Source organism: Phoca vitulina, unplaced genomic scaffold (assembly GCF_004348235.1).
Source record: "Phoca vitulina isolate PV1807 unplaced genomic scaffold, GSC_HSeal_1.0 scaffold2, whole genome shotgun sequence".
NCBI classification, from domain to species: Eukaryota; Metazoa; Chordata; class Mammalia; order Carnivora; family Phocidae; genus Phoca; species Phoca vitulina.
This window is the reverse complement of record NW_022589705.1, coordinates 6,018,067-6,045,512: the sequence shown is the minus strand read 5'-3', so window position 1 is coordinate 6,045,512 and position 27,446 is coordinate 6,018,067. Positions and strand designations below refer to the sequence as shown.

The following is a 27,446-nucleotide window of genomic DNA, read 5'->3' as shown; positions in this document are numbered from 1 at the left end:
CCCATTTTGGCATTCTAAGTCTCTGTCTTCTTCTCTGTGTTAGAAAAGCCCATTATGTTTCCTGCTCCTAAGAGTAATTGCTTTATGAAGAAGAGGTCATATAGTATCCGGCCTGGTGCTTGAATTCTCTGGTTGGGAGACATGGTGTGGGCAGGGGTTCTGGTGATCTTCTGGGAAAGGGGCCCACCGTGCTGGGACTGAGGCAAACTTGACTGAGAAGGGCAGTACCGCCATGGTGCAGGGGTATGCGACTTGGTGTAAGCAGGGTACACAGCCAGTGTCAGTGCTGCCCTATTTACCACAATTGGCTCTGTATTTATACTGAGGGGTGCAGGAAGGAAATGGAGCCAGCCAGCCCCATTGTCTCTGAAGGGGAGTCTCCATGCACACTGCTGCTTAGGGAAGCACTCTGAGAAGAGTAAATAATCTCCTCACTGGTTTGCCCCAGGCATTTTTCAGATCGATGTTTCCACACTGTTTGCTTCTGGTTTGTTTGCCTGCCTCCTTTCCAGGAGCAGGGCAGTGCCCTCTAGGCTCTATCCCAGCCAAGCCTGCTGAGTTTTAAAACTCCAGGCTTTAGGGATGTGGTGTGGACAAGGGGCCTGCACTGGTCTTCTGGGGAAGTATCTTGTCACCTTAGGACTAAGGCAGGCTTGACTGAGAAGGGCAGTTGTGCCAGAGCACAGGGGTGTGGGACTTGGTGTAAGCAGGTTAGGCAGTCAGTGTTGGGGCTGAGCTGCTTCCCACAGGTGGCTCTGCATTTATGCTGAGGGGCAGGGGAGAGAAATAGTGCCAGCCAGCTCCTTTGTCTTCAGAGAGGTGTCTCTGTGAATGTTACCTCTCAGGGATGTGCTCTAAGAAGAGTGAATAATCTCCCCTCTGTGTGCTCCAGGTGTTCTTCAGATCCCTGTTTCCATGTGGTCTGCCCCCAGGTTTTTTTGCCTGCCTTCTCTCTAGGAGCAGGGGAACACCCTCAGGGCTCCATATCTGCCAAGCCCCCTGACCTTTTAAAACACCAGTCTTTAAACCCTCCTGGTTGCAAGAACTCACAAAAATCAGTCCCTCTCATTTTCCCAGCCAATGGCTTTGGGGAAACATTCTCCTTGTGAGTTTCCTTGTGTTCTCCTCTCTCTCTCTCCTGCCCTTCTCCATGATCATGGCTTCCTCCCCTTCACAGCACCTACGTCAGTTTTCCCCCCATACCACATCTTTGCACTCCTTACCTTCCTCATGGCCTCTTCTTTCCCTCTAGTTATGCAGTTTTGTCAGTCTTCAGGTTGATTTCTGGGGTATTTAGAATGATTTGATAGTTATCTAGTTGGCTTCAGGGGATGAGATGAGTCTAGGGTCCTCCTACTATGCCATCATCTTAGCTCCCCCAACCTCTACTTTAATTTTTTGAGGAAACTCCATACTGTTTTCTGTGGTGGCTGCATCATTTTGCATTCCCACCAACAATGCATGAAGGTTCTCTTTTTTCTACATCTTTCCTAACACTTGTTATTTCTTGTCTTTTTGATAATAGCCAGTATGACAGGTATGAGGTGATATCTCATTGTGGTTTTGATTTGTATTTCTCTAATGATTAGTGAAGTTGAGCATCTTTTCATGTGTCTGTTGGCCATTTGTATGTCTTCTTTGGTGAAATGTCTTTTCAGATTCTCTGCCCATTTTTTGATTGGTTTGTTTTTTTATATTGAGTTGTGTGAATAACTAATGATATTTTTAATGTCTCTGTAGTTTTGCCTTTTACAGAATTCCAGAATGTCATATAGTTGGAATAATACAGTATGTAGCCTTTTCAGATTGCCTTTTTTCACTTAGTAATATGCATTTAGGGTTCCTCCATATTTTTTCATGGCTTGGTAGCATTTTTGTAGCTACTGCTGAATAATATTCCTTTGTCTGGATATACCTTCACCCCTTGAAGGATATCTTGTTGGCTTCCAAGTTTTGACAGTTATGAATAAAGCTGCTATTAACATCTGTGTATAGGTTTTTGTGTGGACATGGTTTTCAAGTTTTTTTGGGTAAACACCGAAGAGTGAGATTGCTGGATCATATGGTAAGAGTATGTTTAATTTTGAGAGAAACTGCCAAACTGTCTTCCAAAGTGGCTGCAGCATTTTGCCTTCCCACCAGCAATGAATGAGAGTTCCTGTTGCTCCAAATTCTTTTAGTAATGTCATTGTTCTGGATTTTGACCATACTAATAGGTGAGTAGTGGTATCTCTTTGCTGTTTTAATTTGCATTTCCCTGATGACATATGATGTGAAGCCTCTTTTCATATGCTTATTTCCCATCTGTGTGTCTTCTTGGTTGCAGTATCTCTTCAGATCTTTTGTCTGTTTTTAAAATCAGATTGTTAGTTTTCTACGGTTGAGTTTTAAGAGTTCTTTGTATATTTCAGATAACAGTCTTTTACCTGATGTGTCTTTTGCCAATATTTTCTCCCAGTCTGTCTTCTCAATCTTTTGACACTCTTGGCTTTTTAGCTATACTTTTATTTTTAGTGATTGCTCTAAGATTTGCAACATCTTCAACTTATCATAGCTTACCTTCAAATAATGTTATAGCACTTCACACATAGTATAAGAATCTTACAGAAATACATTTCCATTTTCCATTCTTGTCCTTTGTTCTGTTCTTGACATGTAATTTACTTTTTTTAAAAAAAGATTTTATTTATTCATTTGACAGAGAGAAAGAGAGCACAAGCAGGGGAAGTGGCAGAGAGAGAGGGAGAAGCAGACTCCCCGCTGAGCAGGGAGCCCGATGCGGGGCTCGATCCCAGCACCCTGGGATCATGACCTGAGCCAAGGCAGACGCTTAACCGACTGAGCAACCCAGAGGCCCTATAATTTACTTTTTTATAACATATGTTACAAATCCCACAATACATTGCTACTTTTGCTTCAAGCTGTCAGTTGTCTTTTTTTTTTTTAAGTTAGGTGAAAATTACATAATAAAATTAAACATTTTAATGTGAACAGCTCTGTGGTATTTAATACATTCACAATGTTGTGCAAGCACTACCTTTATCTAGTTTCAAATCACTTTCATAACCCCAAAAGAATACCCGTTTGCTGTACCCATTTGCTGTTATTCCCTGTTCCCACTCCCTGAAGCTCTTGGTAACTACCAGTGTGCTTTCTGTCTTTATGGATTTACCTATCCTGTATATTTCAAATAAATGGAGTTGCACCATATGTGATCTTTTGTGTCTAGCTTCTCTCACTTCAATTGTTTTTTTTTTTTTTTTTTTAAAGATTTTATTTAGTCATTTGACAGAGAGAGACCCAGCAAGACAAGGAACACAAGCAGGGGGAGTGGGAGAGGGAGAAGCAGGCTTCCCACCGAGCAGGGAGCCCAATGCGGGGCTCGATGCCAGGACCTTGGGATCATGACCTGAGCCGAAGGCAGACGCTTAATGACTGAGCCACCCAGGCACCCCTCACTTCAATTGTTTTATACACGCATGTAGTGAAGGAAGTTAACTGCACTATTTATTATTTCTTGGGTACCACAGATTAATTTGCTAACAGAATCTTTTATTGATTTTTGCATATAAAATACTGTGAACTTCTTTTAAAATAAAAGGTGTACTAAACAAAGATGAGAAAAGTTGAAATAATTTTTGGTGAGATTAATAACCAAAAATTAGTGTTACATTGTTGATTAATATTGTTGATTAGCTGCTAGGAAATGGCTACACATGTTATTATGAGTACAGTTAATACTGCTCATATTATTCAGCCAGAGAAATACTATCTAATTACTAAGAGTTTATATGAAGTAACAAAAATAGAGTGAATGATATTACACTAAGGGATCAAGAGATAAGTTTTTATATACAGGAAAGAAAATTTGATACTGATCTGACTTTATAACACTATGAATTTTATTACTGAAGATGCTAGTAATTCCTATTAACATTTATATATAAACTTAATTTCAAAAATGTTTTGAAATGGTTGGAAAAAGCTTATGTAAATTCATATAAATCTGGCATTTTAGGGGCTTTAAAATGTTCCCAGAAGAGAGAAGCAAATTGACATAATTTTTATACATATTAAATCAATTTTGTCTCTCCACTTGGGAGCTTCAGGATAATGAAATGATCAACATGCACATTAGGTCCAACTCTACTTGCTATCATTTATCTGTACTGTTTAAGAAAAAAAGCATTAGAAAGAGTTTAATAAACAGGTTTTGCTTCAAATGGCAGACTAGTCTAAGGTGACCCTCTCAACTCAGATAGATAAACTATTTTTTTTTAAAAAGAACTGTTGCACAGGGTTTTTAGAATTTTATGGAAGTAGAGCAAGCTAGAAAATCAGTAAGTCCCAGATTCATATTCCAATGTCGCTCCTCTGTTTAGCTAATTGAAGATTGTGGGTGGCTTTTTTTTTTCTCTTTTAAAATGAGTTAAAATTTTAATGCAATATAAGGACATCAGGAAACTTGAGTTTTAGCCTGCCTTTGCCTGTAACTATCTATAGAACATCAGAGCAGTTGGGGCGCCTGGCTGGCTCAGCTGGTAAAGCATGTGACTCTTGATCTCAGGGTGGTAAGTTAAAGCCCCATGTTGGGCATGGAGCCTACTTAAAAAAGAAAAAAAAAATGCAAAAAAAAAAAAATCCAGAACATCAGAGTAGTTAATAACATCTCTATGTTTCTAATTATAAACTCTGGGAAAAGCATATCTATTTCCATTTATTTATGCATTCAATAAATATTAATTGAACATCCAGTATATGTAATAGGCTGGTTTGAATTCTAAGGATACAGTGATGACCAAGACAGATAATCCCCTCCATTTAGGGTGGTTACATCCTACTTGGAAGGGGAGAAATAGAGAATAAACATGTTAACAAATAACAGAACATCAAAGTTTTAAGTTCTATGAAGAAAGTATGAGATAATGGATTAAAAAATGACAGGGTCAGCGCACATGGGTGGCTCGGTTGAGGATCTGAATTTGGCTCAGGTCATCTCGGAGTCCTGGGATTGAGCCTGGTGTCAGGCTCCCCGCTCAGCAGGGAAATCTGTTTGTCCTGCTCCCTCTGTCCCTCACCCTCACCCTCCCCCTGCTCGTGCCCTCTCTTTTTCTCAAATAAATAAAATCTTAAAAAAAAAATAAATGACAGGGCCAAGGTGCTATAGTAGACTTGGTGAAGGAAGGCTTTTCTGAGGAAGTAGTTTTTAAGCTGACCTGATGAGGAAGCTATTTGGAGAGCTGGTGAAAGAGCTCTTCATAAGGAACAATAGCAAATGAAAAGTCCTGTTATAAGAACAAGTTTAGAATGTTCAAAGGAACATTGTAAGTAATGGGTAGAGTGTGAGAGTGGTATGACATGAAGCCAGAAAAGTGGGCACAGATCATTTCTACAGACTGGATTTTAAAAATGGCTTTGTTGAGGAATAGTTGACATACAATAAACTGCATGTATTTGTTCCCTATGGGCTGCCATAATAAAGTACCACAAACTGAGTGGCTTAAACAACAGAAATTTATTGTCTCACAGTTTTAGAGGCTAGAAGTCTGAGATAAGATGTTAGTAGGGCCAGGCTCCCTCTGATGGTGCTGGGAAAGGATCTGTTCCAAGTCTATGTCCTAGCTTCTGATAGTTCTTTGCCTTGTGGCAGCATAATTCCAATCTTCATTTGGCATTCTCCCTGTCCATGTGTCTGTGTCCAGATTTCCCCTTTTTATAAGGATACCAATCAGTTGGATAAGGAGACTACCCTACTCCAGAATTGCATCTTAACTAATTACATCTGCAATGCCCCTGTTTCCCAAATATGGTCACATTCAGAGATATTAGGGGTTAGGACTTCAACATATGAAATTTGGGGTACACAATTCAAATCATAACACTGCCTATATTTAAAGTACATAATTTGATGGGTTTTGACATATGTATATGCTGTCACAATCAAGATAACATCACAATCAAGATAATAAATATATTCATCCCCCCTAAAAGTTTCCTCTACCCCTTTGCAACCTCTCTTTTCTGCTCTTCCTTCCCGTTCCCCATATTAGGCACTCACTAATTTGCTTTTTCTCTTATGATTAATTTGTATTGTCTAGAATTTTCTATAAACAGAATCATAGTGAGACATACTTTTTTTTTGGTCTGGCTTTTTCACAATGTGAATAACATTTTGAGATTCATCCATGTTTTTACTGTATCAATAGTTTATTCCTATTTATTGAAAATATTCCATTGTATGTATATATCATCATCTTTTTTTTTATCACCTTTGGATGGACATTAGGGTTGTTTCTAGTTTTTGGCTTTTACAAATAAAAATGTTACGAATGTTTGTATATAAGTCTTTGTAGGAACATGTCCTTTGATTTCTCTTGGGTAAGTAGCTAAGAGTGGGATGGCTGGGTCGTAATATAGGTGTATGTTTAACTTCTTAAGAAATTACCTATTTGGGGCACCTGGGTGGCTCAGTCATTAAGTGTCTGCCTTCAGCTCAGGTCATGATCCCAGGGTCCTGGGATCGAGCCCCATGCCAGGCTCCCTGCTCTGTGGGAAGCCTGCTTCTCCCTCTCTTGCTCCCCCTGCTTGTGCTCCCTCTCTGGCTGTCTCTCTCTCTCTGTCAAATAAATAAAATCTTAAAAAAAAAAAAAGAAATTGCCTATTTAACAAATTATACCATTTTATATTTCCACCAGCAGTGTATGAGAATTTCAGTTGTTCCACATCCTTGCTAACACTTGATATGGTCAATTTTAAATTTTTAGACATCCCAAGAAGTGTGCAGTAGCACATCACTGAAGTTTTAATTTGCATACTCCTAAGACTCATGATGAACATTTATTTATTGACATAAAATGGAACATTAGTTTCAGGTATACAAAGTGATTTGACAAGTCTATAGGTATGCTATCCTCACCACAAGTATAGCTACTATCTGTCACCATACAATGCTATTATGATACCATTGATTATATTCCTTCTGTTGTACATTTTATTCCTGTGACTTATTCATTCTGTAACTGGAAGCCTGTATCTCCCACTCCCCTTCACCCATTCTGCCCATCCTCGCACCCCCTTCCCTCTGGCAGCCATCAGTTTGTTCTCTGTATTTATGGGGCTTTTTCTGCTTTTTATTTGTCTATTCATTTGTTTTATTTTTTATACTCCATGTGTAAGTGAGATAATATGGTATTTGTCTTTTTCTGTCTGACTTATTTCACTTAGCATAATACCCTCAAGGTCTATCCATGTTGCAAATGCAAGATCTCTTTCTTTTTAATGGCTGAATATTCCATTGTACATATATACTGTATCTTCTTTACCCATTTATCTATCAATGGACACTTGGGTTGCTTCCATATCTTGGCTATTATAAACAATGCTGCAATAAAGATAGGAGTGCATATATCTTTTCAAATTAGTGGGTTTCTTTTTCCTTTGGGTAAATAGTAATGGAATTAACCGAATCATGTGGTATATGAATTTTTAATTTTTTGAGGAACCTCCATATTGTTTTCCACAGTGCATAGTTTTTATGGTTTAGTCTGTTAGTATAGTGAATTACATTGATTGAATGCAAATTAAACTTGCATTCCTGGAATAAACTCTATTTGGTCATGTTTTATCCTTTTATATATTATTTGATTTGATCTGCTAAAATTTTGTGAAGAATTTCATGAAGGTTATTGTCTATGGTTTTCTTTTCTTATAATGTCTTTGTCTAGCTTTGGTATCAGGATAATGTTGGCTTCATATAATGTATTGTGATGTACTTCCTTCTCTTCACATTTTTGAAGAATATGAGTTTGTATACAACTGGTAACGTAGTTCTCATCACATGAGTTGAGAAATGTTCCATTGTCTGTTACTTTCTGGATTTGTGTAAATTTTGTGGTATTTCTTTTCTAAAAGTTTGGTGGAATTTCCCTAGTGAAGTCATTTGAGCCTGGAATAGTATTTCTGGGAATGTTTTTAACTACAAATTCAATTTCTTTACTAGATAAAGGGCTATTCAAGTAACCTTTTTTTTTTTTTTTTTTAGCATTAGTTTGTGTCTTTCACAGAATCTGTCAACTTTATCTGAATTGTTGATTTTTTTGACATAAAGTTCTTCATAATACTCTCTTATCATTTTATTTTTTATTTTTATTTTTTAAGTTTTATTTAAGTAATCTCTATATCCAGTATGGGGTTCAAACTCATGACCCTGAGATCAAGAGTTGCATGCTCTTATGACTGCCAGCCAGCAGCCCCCACCACTTACTATTTTAATACCTGTAGAGTCTGTAGTGATGTCACCTCTCTCATTTCTAATCCTAGTCATATGTGTTTATCTTTTTCCTTATCAGTATGGCTAGAGGATTATTGATCTTACTGATCTTCTCAAGGGATTAACTTTTAGTTTCACTGATGTTTTTCTACTGTTTTCTTGTTTTTTATTTAATTCGTTTTCTTTTTGACCTTTATTTCCTTTCCTTTGCTTATTTTGGGCTTATTTTGCTCTTCTAGGTTCTTAAGATGGAAGCTGAAGTCGTTGATTTGAGACCATTATCTTTTCTAAGGCATTATCTTCCCAGGCATGCAGTGGTATAAATTTCCCTATAAGTTCTGCTTTAGTTGCATATCCCAAATTTTTATGTGTTGTGTTTTAATTTTCATTCTATTCAAAATACTTTCTAACTTTCCCTTCAAATGTTTTTTTCAACCCAGGGGGTATGTAGAGTGTGTTATTTAGTTTCTAAATATTTGAGGTTATTCCTGATAACTTTTTATTACTGATTTGTAATTTAATTCCATTTTTGTCAGAGATTATTCTTTGTATGACTTGAATCTTTTTATAAGAATGTGTATTATATTGTTTTTGGATAGAATGTTCTACAAATATCAATTAGGAAATGTTGGATAATATTGTTTAAATCTTCTCTCTCTCTTTTTTTAAGATTTTATTTATTTATTTATTTGACAGAGAGAGAGAGAGCACAAGTAGGGGTAGCAGCAGGCAGAGGGAGAAGCAGGCTCCTCTCAAGGCAGGGCTCAATCCCAGGGCCCTGGGATCATGACCTGAGCCAAATGCAGACGCTTAATGACTGAGCCCCCCAGATGCCCCTAAATCTTCTCTATCTTTAATAATTCTCTGTCCTTATCTATCAAAAGTTGAGAGAAGGGCATTGAAATTTCCACTTATAGTTATGGTTTTGCAGATTTCTCTTTGACCTGAGCTGAAGGCAGTTGCTTAACCAACTGAGCCACCCAGGCGCCCCAGCAGATTTCTCTTTGAAGTGCTATCATTGTTTCATGTAATTTGAAGCTTTGTTACTATATGTCCTCTTGATGGATTGGCTTCTTTATAATTTTCAAATGACACTTTTTAACCCTGGTAATGTTCTTTGAAATCTAGTTTGTTTTATATTAATATAGTTACTCCAGCTTTCTTACTCCATCTATATTGATGCTAGTATAGTATATCATTTTATATTTTTAACTTGTAACCTATTTATTCATGTTTAAAGTAGGTTTGTTATAGGTGGCATATAATTGAGTAGGTTTTTTCCCCCTCCACTCTGACAGTCTATGCCTTTTAATTGGTGTTCTTTTTTTAAAGATTTTATTTATTTATTTGAGAGAGAGAATGAGAGAGAGAGAGAGAGCATGAGAAGGGGGATGGTCAGAGGGAGAAGCAGACTCCCTGCTGAACAGGGAGTCCGATGCGGGACTCGATCCCAGGACTCCAGGATCATGACCTGAGCCGAAGGCAGTCGCTTAACCAACTGAGCCACCCAGGGGCCCTTAATTGGTGTTTTTATAACATGTGTTAGTTTGCTGAGTGAGAAATTACCACAAACAGCCATTTAAAACAACATAAATTTATAATTTCATAGTTTACATGGATCACTGGTCTGGTGCATCCTACGTGGGCTCCCTGCTCAGGGCTTCACAAGGCTGACATCAAGGTGCCAGTAGGCTGCATCATCATCTGGAGACTTGATTATGGAAAGATCTGCTTCCAAGCTCCCTCAAATTGTTGGTATAATTCAGTTCCTAGCAGCTGTATGAGTTCTTGCTTATGATCAGGGGCTACTCTCAGCTCCTTGAGGCTACTCTCAGGTCCTTGCCATTTGGCCCTCTCCTCAACATGGCAGTTTGCTTCTTCAAGACCAAGAGGAGGTTATCTGTTATAGCTTTGAATCTTTCTGACTTTTTCTGTTTCTGATCTTCTTTTAAAAGAGCCTACCCATATTTGCAAATATCTTCTCCCATTCTGTGGGTTGCCTCTTTGTTTTGTTGACTGTTTCCTTTGTTGTGCAGAAGCTTTTTAAGGGCTGGTATCCAAGATCTATAAAGAATTTCTCAAACTCAACACCCCAAAAACAAATAATCAAGTCAAAAACTGGGCAGAAGATATGAACAGACACTTCTCTGAAGAAGACTTACAAATGGCTAACAGACACATGAAAAAATGTTCATCATCATTAGCCATCAGGGAAATTCAAATCAAAACCACATTGAGATACCACCTTACACCAGTTAGAATGGCAAAAATTGACAAGGCAAGAAACAATAAATGTTGGAGAGGTTGTAGAGAAATGGGAACCCTCTTACACCGTTGGTGGGAATGCAAGTTGGTACAGCCACTTTGGAAAACAGTGTGGAGGTGCCTCAAAAAATTAAAAATAGAGCTACCCTATGACCCAGCAATTGCACTCCTGGGTATTTACCCCAAAGACACAGATGTAGTGAAAAGAAGGGCCATATGCACCCCAATGTTCATAGCAGCAATGTCCGCAATAGTCAAACTGTAGAAAGAGCCGAGATGCCCTTCAACAGATGAATGGATAAAGAAGATGGGGCCCATATATACAATGGAATATTATTCAGCCATCAGAAAGTATGAATACCCAACTTTAACATCAACATGGATGGGACTGGAGGAGATTATGCTAAGTGAAAGAAGTCAAGCAGAGAAAATCAGTTATCATATGGTTTCACTTATTTGTGGAACATAAGGAATAGCATGGAGGACTTTAGAAGAAGGAAGGGAAAAAGGAAGGGGGGGAAATGGGAGGGAGAGATGAACCATGAGAGACTATGGACTCTGAGAAACAAACTGAGGGTTTTAGAGGGGAGGGGGGTGGGGGGATGGGTTAGCCCGGTGATGGGTATTAAGGAGGGCACGTACTGCATGGGGCACTGGGTGTTATACGAAAATAATGAATTGTGGATCACTACATCAAAAACTAATGATGTATTGTATGGCGACTAACATAAAACAAAAAAACAAAAAAAACAAGAGCCTACCCATAATCAAGGGGAGGGAATTATACAGGGTGTATGTAATAGGAGTCAGGAATCTTAGGGGCTCTCTGAGATTCTGCCTACTACAGACTATTTAAATTAATGCAATTATTGATATGGTTGGATTTAAATTTATCATCTTGTTGTTTTCTATTTCACCCATCTGTTTTGTTGTTGTTGTTACCTTTTCCCTTCTTTTTATGACTTTTTTTGGATTGAGCATGTTTTATAATTCTATTTTATTTACTTTGTTTGCTTATTACCTATAATTCTTTGTTGTGTTAATAGTTTAAGTATTATGTCTTCATTCATCTTTAACTTAATCTTAGGCTACCTTCACGTGATATTATATCATTTTACATGGGGTATAAGAACATTATAACAGAATACTCCCATTTCTGCCTCTTGGCCGTTGTGTTATTATTGTCATATAATTTACTTCTTCATATATTATGACCCCTATATTATTATTATTTGTTCCCTAAGCATTCAATTATCTTTTAAAGAAATGTAAATAATGATACAAAAATATCTTATGCATGTAATTACCATTTCCAGTGCTCTTCATTCCTTTGTCTAGGTTTCCATCTGCCTTCATTCCCTTCTGCTTATGGTGCAGATCTGTTGGTGATAAATTCTTTCAGGTTGTGATTGTGTATGTCTGGGAAAGTGTGTATTTTCCCTTCATTTTTGAAAGCTGACTTAAGAATTCTGTGTTGATAGTTTTTTTTTCTTTCAGTATTTTATTTTTTTTATTATTATGTTATGTTAATCACCATACATTACATCATTAGTTTTTGATGTAGTGTTCCATGATTCATTGTTTGCATATAACACCCAGTGCTCCATTCAGAACGTGCCCTCCTTAATATCCATCACCAGGTTAACCCATCCCCCCACCCCCCTCCCCTCTAGAACCCTCAGTTTGTTTTTCAGAGTCCATAGTCTCTCATGGTTCGTCTCTCCCTCTGATTTCCCCCACTTCATTCTTCCCCTCCTGCTATCTTCTTCCCTTTTTTTTTTTTTTTTTTAACATATAATGTATTATTTGTTTCAGAGGTACAGGTCTGTGATTCAACAGTCTTACACAATTCACAGCACTCACCATAGCACATACCCTCCCCAGTGTCTATCGCCCAGTCACTCCATTCCTCCCACCCCCCACCACTCCAGCAACCCTCAGTTTGTTTCCTGAGATTAAGAATTCCCCATATCAGTGAGGTCATGTGATACATGTCTTTCTCTGATTGACTTATTTTGCTCAGCATAATACCCTCCAGTTTCATCCACAAATTGCAAATGGCAAGATTTCATTCCTTTTGATGGCTGCATAATATTCCATTGTATATATATACCACATCTTCTTTATCCATTCATCTGTCGATGGACATCTTGGCTCTTTCCACAGTTTGGCTATTGTGGACATTGCTGCTATAAACATTGGGGTGCATGTACCCCTTCATAGCCCTACATTTGTATCTTTGGGGTAAATACCCAGTAGTGCAATTGCTGGATCGTAGAGTAGCTCTATTTTCAACTTTTTGAGGAACCTCCATACTGTTTTCCAGAGTGGCTGCACCAGCTTGCATTCCCACCAACAGTGTAGGAGGGTTCCCCTCCCATTTCTGCCTCCCATTTTGATTTGGATTTCCCTGATGCCAAGCGATGCTGAGCACTTTTTCATGTGTCTGTTGGCCATTTGGATGTCTTCTTTGGAAAAATGTCTGTTCATGTCTTCTGCCCATTTCTTGATTGGATCATTTGTTCTTTGGGTGTTGAGTTTAAGAAGTTCTTTATAGATTTTGGATACTAGCCTTTTATCTGATATGTCATTTGCAAATATCTTCTCCCATTCTGTCGGTTGTCTTTTGGTTTTGTTGACTGTTTCTTCCACTGTGCAAAAGCTTTTTATCTTGATGAAGTCCCAATAGTTTAGTTTTGCCCTTGCTTCCCTTGCCTTTGGCAATGTTTCTTGGAAGAAGTTGCTGCAGCTGAGGTCGAAGACGTTGCTGCCTGTGTTCTCCTCTAGGATTTTGATGGATTTCTGTCTCACATTTAGGTCTTTCAACCATTTGGAGTCTATTTTTGTGTGTGGTGTAAGGAAATGGTCCAGTTTCATTCTTCTGCATGTGGCTGTCCAATTTTCCCAACACCATTTGTTGAAGAGACTGTCCTTTTTCCATTGGACATTCTTTCCTGCTTTGTTGAAGATTAATTGACCATAAAGTTGAGGGTCCATTTCTGGCTCTCTATTCTGTTGCATTGATCTATGTGTCTGTTTTTGTGCCAGTACCATACTGTCTTGATGATTACAGCTTTGTAATAGAGCTTGAAGTCCGGAATTGTGATGCCACCAGCTTTGCTTTTCTTTTTCAACATTCCTCTGGCTATTCGGGGTCTTTTCTGGTTCCATACAAATTTTAGGATTATTTGTTCCATTTCTTTGAAAAAAGCTGATGGTACTTTGATAGGGATTGCATTGAATGTGTAGATTGCTCTAGTTAGCATTGACATCTTCACAATATTTGTTCTTCCAATCCATGAGCATGGAATGTTTTTCCATTTCTTTGTGTCTTCCTCAATTTCTTTCATGAGTATTTTATACTTTTCTGAGTACAGATCCTTTGCCTCTTTGGTTAGATTTATTCCTAGGTATCTTATGGTTTTGGGTGCAATTGTAAATGGGATCGACTCCTTAATTTCTCTTTCTTCTGTCTTGTTGTTAGTTTATAGGAATGCCACTGATTTCTGTGCATTGATTTTATATCCTGCCACTTTACTGAATTCCTGTATGAATTCTAGCAGTTTTGGGGTGGAGTCTTTTGGGTTTTCCACATAAAGTATCATATCATCTGCAAAGAGTGAGAGTTTGACTTCTTCTTTGCCAATTTGGATGCCTTTTATTTCTTTTTGTTGTCTGATTGCTGTGGCTAGGACTTCTAATACTATGTTGAATAACAGTGGTGATAGTGGACATCCCTGCCGCATTCCTGACCTTAGGGGGAAAGCTCTCAGTTTTTCCCCATGGAGAATGATATTCACTGTAGGTTTTTCATAGATGGCTTTTATGATATTGAGGTATGTACCCTCTATGCCTATACTCTGAAGAGTTTTGATCAAGAAAGGATGCTGTACTTTGTCAAATGCTTTTTCTGCATCTATTGAGAGGATCATATGGTTCTTGTTCTCTCTTTTATTAATGTATTGTATCACATTGATTGATTTGCAGATGTTGAACCAACCTTGCAGCCCAGGGATAAATCCCACTTGGTCGTGGTGAATAATCCTTTTAATGTACTGTTGGATCCTATTGGCTAGTATTTTGGTGAGAATTTTTGCATCCATGTTCATCAAGGATATTGGTCTATAATTCTCCTTTTTGATGGGGTCTTTGTCTGGTTTGGGGATCAAGGTAATGGTGGCCTCATAAAATGAGTTTGGAAGTTTTCCTTCCATTTCTATTTTTTGGAACAGTTTCAGAGAACAGGTATTCATTCTTCTTTAAATGTTTGGTAGAATTCCCGTGGGAAGCCATCCGGCACTGGGCTTTTGTTTGTTGGGAGATTTTTGATGACTGCTTCAATTTCCTTAGTGGTTATAGGTCTGTTCAGATTTTCTATTTCTTCCTGGTTCAGTTTTGGTAGTTGATACATCTCTAGGAATGCATCCCTTGCTTCCGGATTATCTAATTTGCTGGCATATAGTTGCTCTCTTTCAGTATTTTAAAGATGATGGTCCACTGCCTTTTAGTTTGACTTGATTGTTCCAGTGAGAAATCTCCTGTCATCATTATCTTTGCTCTACTCTGCATTATGTGTCTTTCTCTGGATGCTTTTAAGATTTTTCTTTTTTTTCCTGGCTTTAAGCAATTTAATTATAATGTGTCTTGGTTTGATTTTCTTCACATTTCTTATGTTTAAGGCTCACTGGGCTTTTTGAATCTGTAGATTTGATCGTGTTTATAAACTTTTTTGGCCATTATATCTTCAAGTTTGTTTTTTTTTCTATATCCCTTGCCTTTAGGAGTCCAACTACATACATTTTTTGGGATCTTGAAGTTGTTCCACAACTGAATCATTTATTGTTCATTTTTTTCATTCTTTTTTCCTCTGTGTATTTTATTTAGAGTAGTTTGACTTGCTATGTCTTTAACTTTACTAATTTTTTTTTTTCTTGGCAATGTCTCCTCTACTGTCAACTCATTTAAATGTATTTTTCATCACAACCATTGTTGTTTTCATCTTTAAAAGTTCAGTTTGGACCTTTTATATCTCCTGTCTCTATATGCTTAATCTTTCCTCTACTTGAACATATGGAAATTAGCTATAATATCTTTTCCCCAAGTGTATTTATTGAGGAATAATTGACAAACTAATTGTTTATATTAAAATTATACAACATGATTTTATACACGCACACACGCACACACACATTGTGAAATAATTACCAAGATCCAGATAATTAATACATCCATAATCTAACATAGTTAAGTCTTTTTTCTTACATATTGAGAATGCTTAACATCTGCTCTGAGCAACTTTCAAGTATATACAATACTGTATTATTAGCTATAGCCATTATGCTGTACTGTAGATCCTCAGAAATTATTCTTCTTATAATTGGAACTTTATACCCTTTGACCTACATATCTCCATTTCTCTCTATCCTCCGCTCCTGGCAACCACCATTTTATTCTCTGTTTCTATGAAATTGCTTCTTTTTTCTTTTTAGATTCTGCATATAAGTGATACCATACAGTATTTGTCTTTGTCTGGCTTATTTCACTTAGCATACCGTCTTCCAGGTTCATCCATATTGTTGAAAAAAGACAGGATTTCCTTCTATTTTATGGTTGAATAATATTCTACTGCATACATATATACCACATCTCCTTTATCCATTATATGTTGACAAACACTTAGGTTGTTTTCATATCTTGGCTATTGTGAATAATGCTTCCATGAACATGGGAGTGCAGATATCTCTTTGAGATACTGATTTCATTTCCTTTGGATATATATCCAGGAGTAGGATTAATGTATCATATGCTAGTTCTACTTTTAATTTTCTAAGAAACTACCATTCTGTTTTCCATAGTGGCTACACCAATTTACACTACTACCAACAGTATATAAGGCTTTTCTTTTCTTCATCCTTGCTAACATTTTGTATCTCTTGTCTTTTGAATGATAGCTCGTCTTACAGGTATGGAGTGATATTTCACAGTTTAGATTTGCATTTCCGAATGATTAGTGATATTGAGCACCTTTTCATTTACCTATTGGCCATCTGTATACCATCTTTGGAAAAATGTCTATTCAGGTCATTTGCCTATTTTTAAATTATATTATTTGCTTTTTTGCTGTTTAGTTGTATGAGTTTTTATATATGTTGGATATTACCTCCTTATCAGATACCTGGTTTGCAAATATTTCCTCCCATTCTGTAGGTTACCTTTTCAATCTATTGACTGTTTCATTTGCTTTGCAGAAGTTTTTAAAATTTGATATAGTTCTACTTATTTAGTTCAGCTTTTGTTACCTGAGTCAGATCCAAAAGATCATAGCCAAGACACATATCAAAGAGCTTTTTCTTGTGTTTTCTTCTAGGAATTCTAGTTTCAGGTCTTACATTTAAATTGTAATCCATTCTGAGTTGATTTTTTTGAATAGTATAAGATAGGATCCAGTTTCATTTCTTTGCATATGGCTATCCTATTTTTTTTCAATATCATTTATTCAAGAGACTATCTTTTTCCATTGTGTGTTCTTGCCTCCTTGTCAAGGATTAGTTGACCATGTTTATGTGGGTTTATTTCTGGGATCCCTGTTCTGTTCCACTCTTTTACATGTTTTTTTTTTTTTTAATGTTAGTATCATACTGTTTTGATTACTATATCTTTTATAATATAGTTTTAAATCAGGATGTGTGATGCCTATAGCTTTGTTTCTCTTTCTCAAAATTGCTTTAGCTCTTCAGTCTTTTGTGGTTCTATACAAATTTTAGGATCATTTCTATTTCTTTGAAAAATGCCATTGGAATTTTGATACAGATTGCATTGACTTTGTAGAATGATTTAGGTAAATGGACATTTTAACACTATTATTTCTTCTAATCCATGAAAACAGGGTATCTTTCCATTAATTTGTGACTTCTTCATTTGCTTTCATCAGTGTCTTATAGTTTTCAGTGTATAGGTCTTTCATCTCCTTGTTTAAACTTATTCCTCCTTGTTTAAATTTATTCCTAAGTATTTTATTATTTTGTGCTGCTATTTTAAATGAGATTGCTTTCTTAATTTTTCTTTCAGGTAGTTTATTGTTAGTGTATAGAAATGCAAGTGACTTGTGTGTGTTAATTTTATATTTGGCAAATTTACTGAATTTATTATTATTCTTTTTTTTCAAGTAACTTACTGAAGAGTATTTTCCATATCATTAAATATCCTTGTCCACTGTGCTTTTCAATAGATGCATAGTTTTGCATTTTATGCTCCTGCTACACACCCACGATTGTTATATCCTTTTGATTGACCCCTTTATCATCACAGAATGACCTTCTTTGTTTCTTGTTATAGTTTTTTTTTATTATGTTATGTTAGTCACCATACAGTACATCATTAGTTTTTGATGTAGTGTTCCATGATTCATTGTTTGCATCTAACACCCAGTGCTCCATGCAATACGTGCCCTCGTTAATACCCATCACTGGGCTAACCTATCCCTCCACCCCCTCCCCTCTAAAACCCTCAGTTTGTTTCTCAGAGTCCATAGTCTCTCATGGTTCATCTCCCCCTCCAAATACCCCCGCTTCATTTTTCTCTTCCTTCTCCTAATGTCCTCCATGCTATTCCTTATGTTCCACATCTTGTTATAATTTTTGACTTAAAAGTCTATTTTGTCTGACACAAGTATAGCTACTCCTGCTCTCTTTTGGTTTCCATTTGCATGGACTGTCTTTTTCCATCCCTTCATTTTTTAGCCTATGAATGTCCTTAAAGCTTAAGTGAGTCTCTTATAGGCAGCATATCATTGGGTCTTTTTTTCTTTCCCCATTCAGTCCAAGTCTTTTAATTGGAGAATTTAAACCATTTACATTTAAAGTGATTATTGATATGTAAGCACTTACTATCACCATTTTGTTATTTTCTGATTGTTTTGTAGTTCTTTTTTGCCCCTTTTCTTCTCTTGTCATCTTTCTTTGTGAATTGATGATTTTTTATAGTGGTATGCTTTGGTTCTTTTCTCTTTATTATTTGTATATCTATTATGGGTTTTTCTTTGTGATTACCATGGCATTTATATAAAACATCTAATGTTTGTAATTGTCTATTTTAAGCTGACAACTTTGCTTCATTTGCATAAAAAGTTCTACATATTTACTTGCCTCCCCCATTTTATGTTTTTGGTGCCCCAATTTAGATATTGTGTATCCATTAACAAAATTTTTTTCAGCAGTTCTCTTTTAACTAACATACTAGAGTTCAATATGATTTACATATTCTTCAGTTCCAGAACTTCTGTTTAGTTATTTTTTATTATTTCTGTCTCTTTGTTGAACTTCTCATTTTTTCATGAGTTCATTGAATTGCCTACATTCCCTCGAATCTTGCTGAGCTTCCTTAAAGTAATTATTTTGGATTGTTTTTCAGGTAACTCCCAGATTTCTATTTCTTTGGGATTAGTTACTGAAAAATTTTGTATTCCTTTGGTAGTGTCATGTTTTGATGTTCTTTGTCTACTAATTCTATTATCTGTACTATTTATGGGTCAGTTTCAATTGACTAATTTCCTTTTCATTATGAATTGTATTTTCTTGCTTCTTTGCCTGACTGCTAACTTTTTAATTAAATGCCACATATTGTAGATTCTACCTTCTTGGGTGCCAAATATTGTTGCATTCCTATAAATATTCTTCGACTTTGTTCATTGACAGTTATGCTATTTGCAAAGAGTTGATCCTTTTAGGTCTTGTTTGTAAGCTTTTTTTGGCAGGGTCAGAACAGCAGTTAGTTTAGGGCTAATTTTTCCCCTCGCTGAAGCAAAACCCTTCTGAGTATACTGCCTGATTTCCCATGAGTTAGGAGATTTTCCACTGTTGCTGGTGGGTACAAGCACTATACCTATCCCTGTGTGAGTCCCAGGACTATTCTCTTTAATCCTTCCAGATATTTCTTTTCCTAGCCTCATCTAATTTTATCACATGCATGAGTTTATCATTTACAACTGAATACTGAAAGAGATCCTCTGCAGATCTCCAGATTTCTGTGTGTAGTTCTCTCCTCTCCAGTATTCCTCTCTGTGAATTCTAGGACCCGGATTCCATGGACTCCCAAGTCCATCTCCTCATTTTAGGGACAGTGCTGGCCTCAGCCATGCATGGTACATCTCCCTGTACCACCTGCCAGAAACTTTCTCCAGGAAGTAAGCTGTAGTTCTCTTGTTTGTTTCCTATCTCTCTGGGATCACTTTTTGTCATTGTTGCCTAATGTTCACTGTATGCAAAGCATTGTTTTATATATTTTGTCCTGCTTACAGTTATTTTAGGTGAGAGAGTAAATCTGGGCCAGAAGTGAAAGTTCAGTCTGCCTGGATTCTTTTAAGAGTATGAGATCATATCGGGCGCCTGGGTGGCTCAGTTGGTTAAGCGACTGCCTTCGGCTCAGGTCATGATCCTGGAGTCCCGGGATCAAGTCCCACATCAGGCTCCCTGCTCAGTAGGGAGTCTGCTTCTCCCTCTGACCCTCTTCCCTCTTGTGCTCTCTGTCTCTCATTCTCTCTCTCTCAAATAAATAAAATCTTTAAAAAAAAAAAGAGTATGAGATCATATACATGATATTCCCTTTGAAAAGAAAATAATTACCCAAATACATGATATATTTTAATAGTTTTTTAAGTAATAGTAAAAGTATATATCAATTCTATTATACGTATATATATTTCTCAGGGATATGTATGTAAATGTGCTAGAAACTGAGTTCCTGAATTAATAATTTATACAACAGAGGTACTACTTCCACTAGAAACAAACATCTAATGTTCCCAGTTACTGTACTGCTGTCTTAATATCTTGCTTGGAATCACATGAAGCAGGTTAAGTTTGGTATCTTCATTTCCACTTTTCCTGTTTTCAGAGTTTTTCTCTTATTACATAGTAACTTATATTTCTGAGATTTGGAGGCCTCTGGAATGGCTATTCCTGGTAAATATACCAGATTCTGCCTTGATCTCTCCATCCCACCACCAGGGAGACTCACCTATACCCAGACTCATTTTTTTTTTCATTAACTTTTGATAAAGACTAGGATAAATGAAGATCAATGGGGTTGTCAATAATCAAGAATAGTATCTATGATTTATTGAGTATCTACCATATGCCAGATGTCCTATTATTTTCTCTAATTCTTTTAAAACCACTAACCATGAGGAAGGTCTTGGGGAATCAAGAGAGGGCTTTCCAGAAGGTCTGCTTTCTCACTTAACTAATGAAGGATGAGTAGGAATTAGGTGGGATGAGGCATGGAGTGGGGGATCAGGCAGATGTTCTAGACAGAGAGAATGGCATATGAAAGGACTTGGAGGCAAGAAAGAAAGTGACTAATTTGAGGAATTCCTTTTAGTTTGGCTGAAGAACATAGAAAGAGGAGGGAGGAGGGAGAAGATAGGGGGAGGGGTGACAGATAAAACCAGAGAGACAAAATAGATTGCAAGGTATCTTGCAAAATAGATTACAAGTATCATTGTAATGGACTTTTTTTCTGAGGGCAATGGAAAATTCTCATTGAACTTTTGGCATATTACCTTGAACAGAGAGTAAAATGGATTGAAAGAAGTAAAATTGAGTTACAGCCATGGGGACGGAGAAAAGTGTATGTTGTTTTCAAAAATTCAATAATTTTTTATTCATGCACTCCCTCAGCCATTTATGCATTAAACATATATAATAACTGCCTGCTACATACTAGGCAATCTGACAAAATAGTTATTAAATAAATAAGTGTTGAATTATTAAATTAGCTATCATTTATTAAGCACTTATTATATCGCAGACACTGTGTTAAGTACTTTACATAAACACTGATATTACCTTTAAATAGGGGACAAAACGGAAATAAAGCTCAAGCATGCTAATGTCATAGTAGATGGCAGAGCCAGGATTTGATTTCAGATCAGTTTGACATCTTGTCAGATTTGGTCATTTACTTAAATGACTGTTCTTACACACATGTAAATTGTATTTATTATTTTTTCAAATCCTAAGATAAAACAATAAAATATTCTGAACTAATTAAGGATTTAATTTAATCTGCAACACATATGCTATTTGCCCTGGATTTCCATTAAAAAGTTGCCTTTGTTTTATAGATAAGCAATAATTTTATATACCTGTAAATGAGAATTTAGGCAAAATTGGGGGCACTCAAGACTGAAATAAATTCTTTATTCTCAAGACTAACTTAGATGGTATTGAGTTTTTTATTTTTTCTCCTTCTGTGTATATCCTTTGTTAGTATTAATAAATATTAATAAAGGATGTATTTAAAAGGGTAATTTTATTTTGAAATAGGAGAGAGGAAAATTCATGCTGTAATAATGTCAGAGTTTCCAGAGGAGTATGTTGTGAAATTGTTTGTCTAAACACATTTTATTTGGGGTTCAGTATGAATTTTCAATAGCTGTCTTTTCAGATAAGAAAGCAGTAATTCAAACGCAATTATATAAACAAGGAGATCAGAGAGGATTTATCCTGAAGGGTATAAAATGAACCAAGAGTTTTTAGTCTGGGTCATTATACGATCAGCTCCCCAATGCAAAGTAAGGTAGGTGTCTACACTGAGAAGGCTTTGTGAAATGAAATGTTCTCATTCTAATTCTTTTTTCATTTTCACCATTTAGTTGATATTCAAAAATGGCAAATGCTAAGTGATAATTTTCTTCTATAGACTCTAAGAATTCTAATTATTGCTCCAAAATTGTTCAGTGGTGGGTAAAGGTAGGTAAACTACATATATAAGGATAAGAAAAATTTCATTGACTTCAAGTAAGAGGAATAACTGGTCAATTCCCTCATGAAGGCTAATTGATGTTCATGGCTTTCTCTGTCTATTTTGATTTAAACATTTTTATTAATTGAATAATCTGTATATTAAATCCTATAAATTACTAATGGTTATCTTTGATGATCATATACCTCTGGGGAAACTTACAGGAAATTCACTTTGGATAGTGTCCAATGTACATTCCCTGCCTTATAGTACATATTGGTTTCTAGAAAAATATATTGTTTTAGTGAAGTTCCTGGATTGCTCATAGGGTGGGCAATTGATTCTTTTCATAGCATAGTAAGGAAATTGGAGAGAAAAGGTTGGCAGAGAAAATTGGAAGAGTAGAGAACAATGTGTTTATTAAGAATGAAGGTAGTAAGAACAAAAAGAGGGAGGGAGGCAGGGTAAGGTGGGGTAAGTGGTAAAGGAAAGAAGATATTTTATAATAAGGCAAAATGTTGAAAGTGTAGACAGATGGTCATGCCACTGAAAAAGGCATCTCTCATTATTTAGGGCCTGAAATCATATCATGCCTTCTGAGCTTAGGTGCTCAATAAATCATTTATCGTGATTTTAAAAGAGGCAATTAAGTTGCAGAGATTAGAATCCAGGTGACAATAAAGGAGAAATTATGGCAGATCATACAGGGAGGTGTTAACTAATACTGATTTATATAGTGTTATATAGTTACTAGTCTTTCTTCCATATCATTCCAAGAGCTTCACATATATTGTTTTATTCTTTTTATGATTTTAGGAAGGGGCATATGGAAAAATGAAGGCAAAAAGATATTAAGTTGCTCAGTTACACATAATTGTAATGAAATCTAGAAGCAGAATTCTAGATCACTGACTCATATAAAATATGGACCTGACACTAATTTATCACATAGAATTACAATCTATTTGTGCTGAAAAGACCTTCTCAATCATTTTCTGGTTCTAAGCCTTCCTTTTATAGATGAGGAAATTGAGGCTCAGAAAGATTCTGTAGGTAAAGTTTTACTATTTGCAATAAAGGGGAAAGAATAATTCTTACTTTTTTTAAATCCACAAAATTATACAGCTACCATTGCTAGTAATTCAGCCCTTTTAGTTTTTCCTTTTGTTAGTTTAGAGTTTTACATTTATAAGAGGAACTTCAAAAAAATATAGTATCCATAATGAATATGATAACAGTGGGTAAAAGTTCTAAAACAGTGTTTTCTCCTATAATTAAAAATAGGAAGGGAAAACTGAAGGGGGCGGGGAGTCAGAGGGGGAGACGAACAATGAGAGACTATGGACTCCGGGAAACAATTTGAGGGTTTCAGAGCAGAGGGGGGTGAGGAGGGATGGGGTAGCCTGGTGATGGGTATTAAGGAGGGCACATGTTGTAATGAGCACTGGGTGTTATACGCAAATAAAGAATCATTGAACACTACATCAAAAATTAATGATGTACTGTATGGTGACAAACAACACAATAAAAAAAATAGGGTTGGGTTTACTTGCCTCTCTATGTTTTCCAGATGAGAAAATAAGGCCCAGACAGATTAAATATTTTAGTCAATTTCTCATAGATCCATGGGAGATCTTGAAATAGAATTCTATTCCTTGACTCCAGAACTCACCACTAGATCACCACACATCTATTTTATGTAGAATCACAGAGCTAAAATATGTGAGTTATTTTTTATGCAAAAACCCAGTAGTTGGCTGGCTAGAGAGGCAAGAACAATATGATCATGATGGCTGAGTATTTTATGTCATTTTTAGAGGATCCTCTAGGTCTGTGGCTCTAAAATAACAGAACCAATTCTGTACCATAAAGGGAGCTTACATTAGCAAAGCACTTGAGAAAACCAGACTCCATGAGGAAGGAATTCTTATATTTTTGCTCTTTAATTGAAATACCAAAACTTTCTGAAGAATACTTGAATATGCAACATTTTATCTAAAGGAGTTAACCAGGAAAACTTTTTAATGGATTACTTCACTTCCTTGTTTATACAGAAGAAATTTTTGATAATTTTGTGTCTCGGAGTCATAATTTGGACTCTTTCAGAGCACTTAGAACAATATTTTTTTTATTAGTGCTCAATCTTATCTCCTCTGGTTAGACTGTCAGCCCTTGAAGTCAAGGACCATAGTTTATCCATTTTGTATTTCTCATTGCCTGGTTTAAATGCTCAATATATATTTATCTAATTTATCTGCCATTAGTCATAATTTTATCCAGCTCATTATGATAACCAGAGTTGATATTGAACAAACTCTTCAATAGACACGTTCTATTGAGATACATATTCTTCTTCTGTCTGAGGCACAATGGACCCTCTGTTGTCTTCCATGCAGCCAAAACTTATTCTACTTTCCTGGCTAACCAACAGTGGGTCTGTCCTTGATGGTCTTTCTCTGTGTCAACCTATATTTTTTGCATATCCTCAGAGTTGAAAAAAGGAGGGTTTCTAGATTTCTGGGCTAGCCCTTTAACACCAGTGGTGATTTTAGTTACCTATTCTGGACATTCTCTAGCTTTATCTTGTCTTCCTTGATAGACATTGCATAGAATTATATGCAAGACGATTTGCGCTGAGATGGTACTGAAGTTTGATTATACTTTTTCTTAGTTTCTTTAGGCTTTCTGATTATGACTGGTCTGTTGGCCTTTTAAATCAATGAACTAAAGTTTTTAGAAAACTACGGTTCTGAGAAAGCCCCTACTGAGGCCTCGCTTTTAGCTGACATCTTATAATTAGAGGCAGGTATTCGGACTGTTTCCCTGAGTGAATTGTTTTATACTTAGTTGACATTATGTGTCTCTGCCACTGTTCTGTTGTGATGTTTCAGGCTTTCCTTTACACTGCCCAGTGTTGCTAAGTGACACTTGCAAGCAGGACCTTTGCTATGTGAGTTCCTACATTATGAGGTATGTGACTCATAGTCACATCTAAATGCATAAAGAAAGGTTATTGAGAGTATTAACTATGTAAAAGCACCTAATATCAGGCCTAGAATGAAGTAGGCATTCAATAAATACAAATATTCACACACACACACACACGCACACACATTTTAGCTCTTTCTAAATGTCACTTCTGAATGTCCTAAAGGATACATGTAATAGATTCTTTAATTTTATCTTTGATTTAGCATGACTGCTATCTACCTGATGTCCATGCTTTTTGGCCTTGCATGTGGGCAAGTAATGTCTTTTTGTTTTCCAACTGAGTATATGATGCATGTCGAAAGGAAAGAGTGTGCTTATTGCCTAACCATCAACACCACCATCTGTGCTGGATATTGTATGACACGGGTATGTAGTTCATCTCACTTCTTTTGGCTGTAAATTAGATAAACCTAGACTCAGTCCATTTCTATCCAGAAAGGAAATGAGATAAATAACAACCTCATTTCCTAAATCTAATGGTTATTGGCTCCTTAGAGGTAGAGTCCCCAGGTTATAATATTATATCGATCTATTTAGCACAATTGGTACAGATAATTTCACGATAGTTTTACTCCCAGAATTTATTTAAACCTTATATTGTTCCCATGATCAAGGATAAAAGAGAGGGGTGTGTGTGTGTGTGTGTGTGTGTGTGTGTGTGATTTTTGTCTCTATAGGATTCAGTGTGGATATGTTGACTTGGTGATGGGGAATGGGACTAAGGAATCCTCCCCAGTCTTATTTGTGTCAAAGGAATATAAGTGAATTAACATTATGCTCCCTTTTCTGTTCTTTCATCAGGATATCAATGGCAAACTGTTTCTTCCCAAATATGCTCTGTCCCAGGATGTTTGTACATATAGAGACTTCATGTACAAGACTGTAGAAATACCCGGATGCCCACGCCACGTTCCTCCCTATTTCTCCTACCCTGTAGCTATAAGCTGTAAGTGTGGCAAGTGTGATACCGACTATAGTGACTGCATACATGAGGCCGTCAAGACAAACTACTGTACCAAACCTCAGAAGTCCGATGTGGTGGGATTGTCCATCTAACTTAATAGTGATGTGACTTGCAAGTCAGTTAAATGTGTTCACCTGGAGTAAAATTAATAAAATATCAATATATTTCACAACACATTGTGTACATTTTGAATACCATTTCATCCAAACCTATACCCACACATGCATTAGAGAGCCTACAGGCTTTAGAAGAAAAGGTGAATGAAAGAGCCTTTTGAGCTCATATGAGGGAGAGTTTCCACATGAAAGGGCAGAGTGCAGGTAAAATGGCAAACAGGGATATGAAGTACTAACGAAAGCCAGCCTTGAGCAGGCTTTCTTAACAGAAGCCCATGACATGAGGTTTGTCTTGACATAGAAAATGAATATGGGGATGCTGCCGAGTTATAAGGGTAATGTGATCAGAAGCTGAAGGAACATAGGGCATCAGGGTACTGGAGACACTTGCTTCCAAAAGCTAGAAGCAGGACTGGAGAGGACATAGAGAGTAAAAAATATGTGAAATCTGCAACATAACACTGTATTCTAGTTATTCAAATACACAGGATAGAACTTAACCAAAACTCAATAGACAGTATATTCCATTCTAAAAACTGTTCTCTTTAATTTAATTACTCTGATGGGCCAACTGACTTATGAAAGTTATACCCCAAAAGCCTAGAAAAGAGGCCATGATCATTTTACATGTGGAAGTCTAAATCCTTTGTATTCTTTCAAGTAATAGGAGACACTTTTCAGTATTTATACCAAAAGCAACTTGTGCTGTTTTAGCTTTTGGTGTCCTGAAAAATTAGTATGATTGTGAAAGATTTTAGGGACAGGGGGAGAGTGCTAAGGGATTAAATAGCATAGGATCATCCTAAATTCTAATCTAAAACTTCATCAAAATTGAAACACTGTTTTCTGGCAAATGAACTCCGTAAGTGGCTGTTTATTTATTTATTTTTCCTTCCTTGGGTACTCTTTCATGAATTTGGTCTCAATAGATGCATGAAGTGAGACAGACCTAGTGCCTTGCAGACTTGATCTCAAAAAGATGATTTATCCTATATTTGCCCATTTCTCTCTGTCTAAACTGCTACCATCAGGGTAAAAATCAATTATCATCAGGGATGGTTGTCTTTGCTGTATCCCACAGTCACTGGATGCATTCAGC

The 27,446-nt window shown here is 36.5% G+C and overlaps 1 protein-coding gene across 1 annotated transcript; it reads left to right on the top strand.

Annotated features, from left to right (window-relative positions):
• The first annotated feature begins 29 nt into the window (after positions 1 to 29).
• Positions 30 to 26,403, top strand: TSHB (thyroid stimulating hormone subunit beta). The gene is made up of 4 exons (XM_032415662.1): positions 30 to 131; positions 21,980 to 22,111; positions 25,471 to 25,633; positions 26,069 to 26,403. The coding sequence occupies exons 2-4, from the start codon at positions 22,053 to 22,055 to the stop codon at positions 26,321 to 26,323; spliced, it is 477 nt and encodes a 158-aa protein (XP_032271553.1). The 5' UTR covers positions 30 to 131; positions 21,980 to 22,052; the 3' UTR covers positions 26,324 to 26,403.
• Positions 26,404 to 27,446: the final 1,043 nt, after the last annotated feature.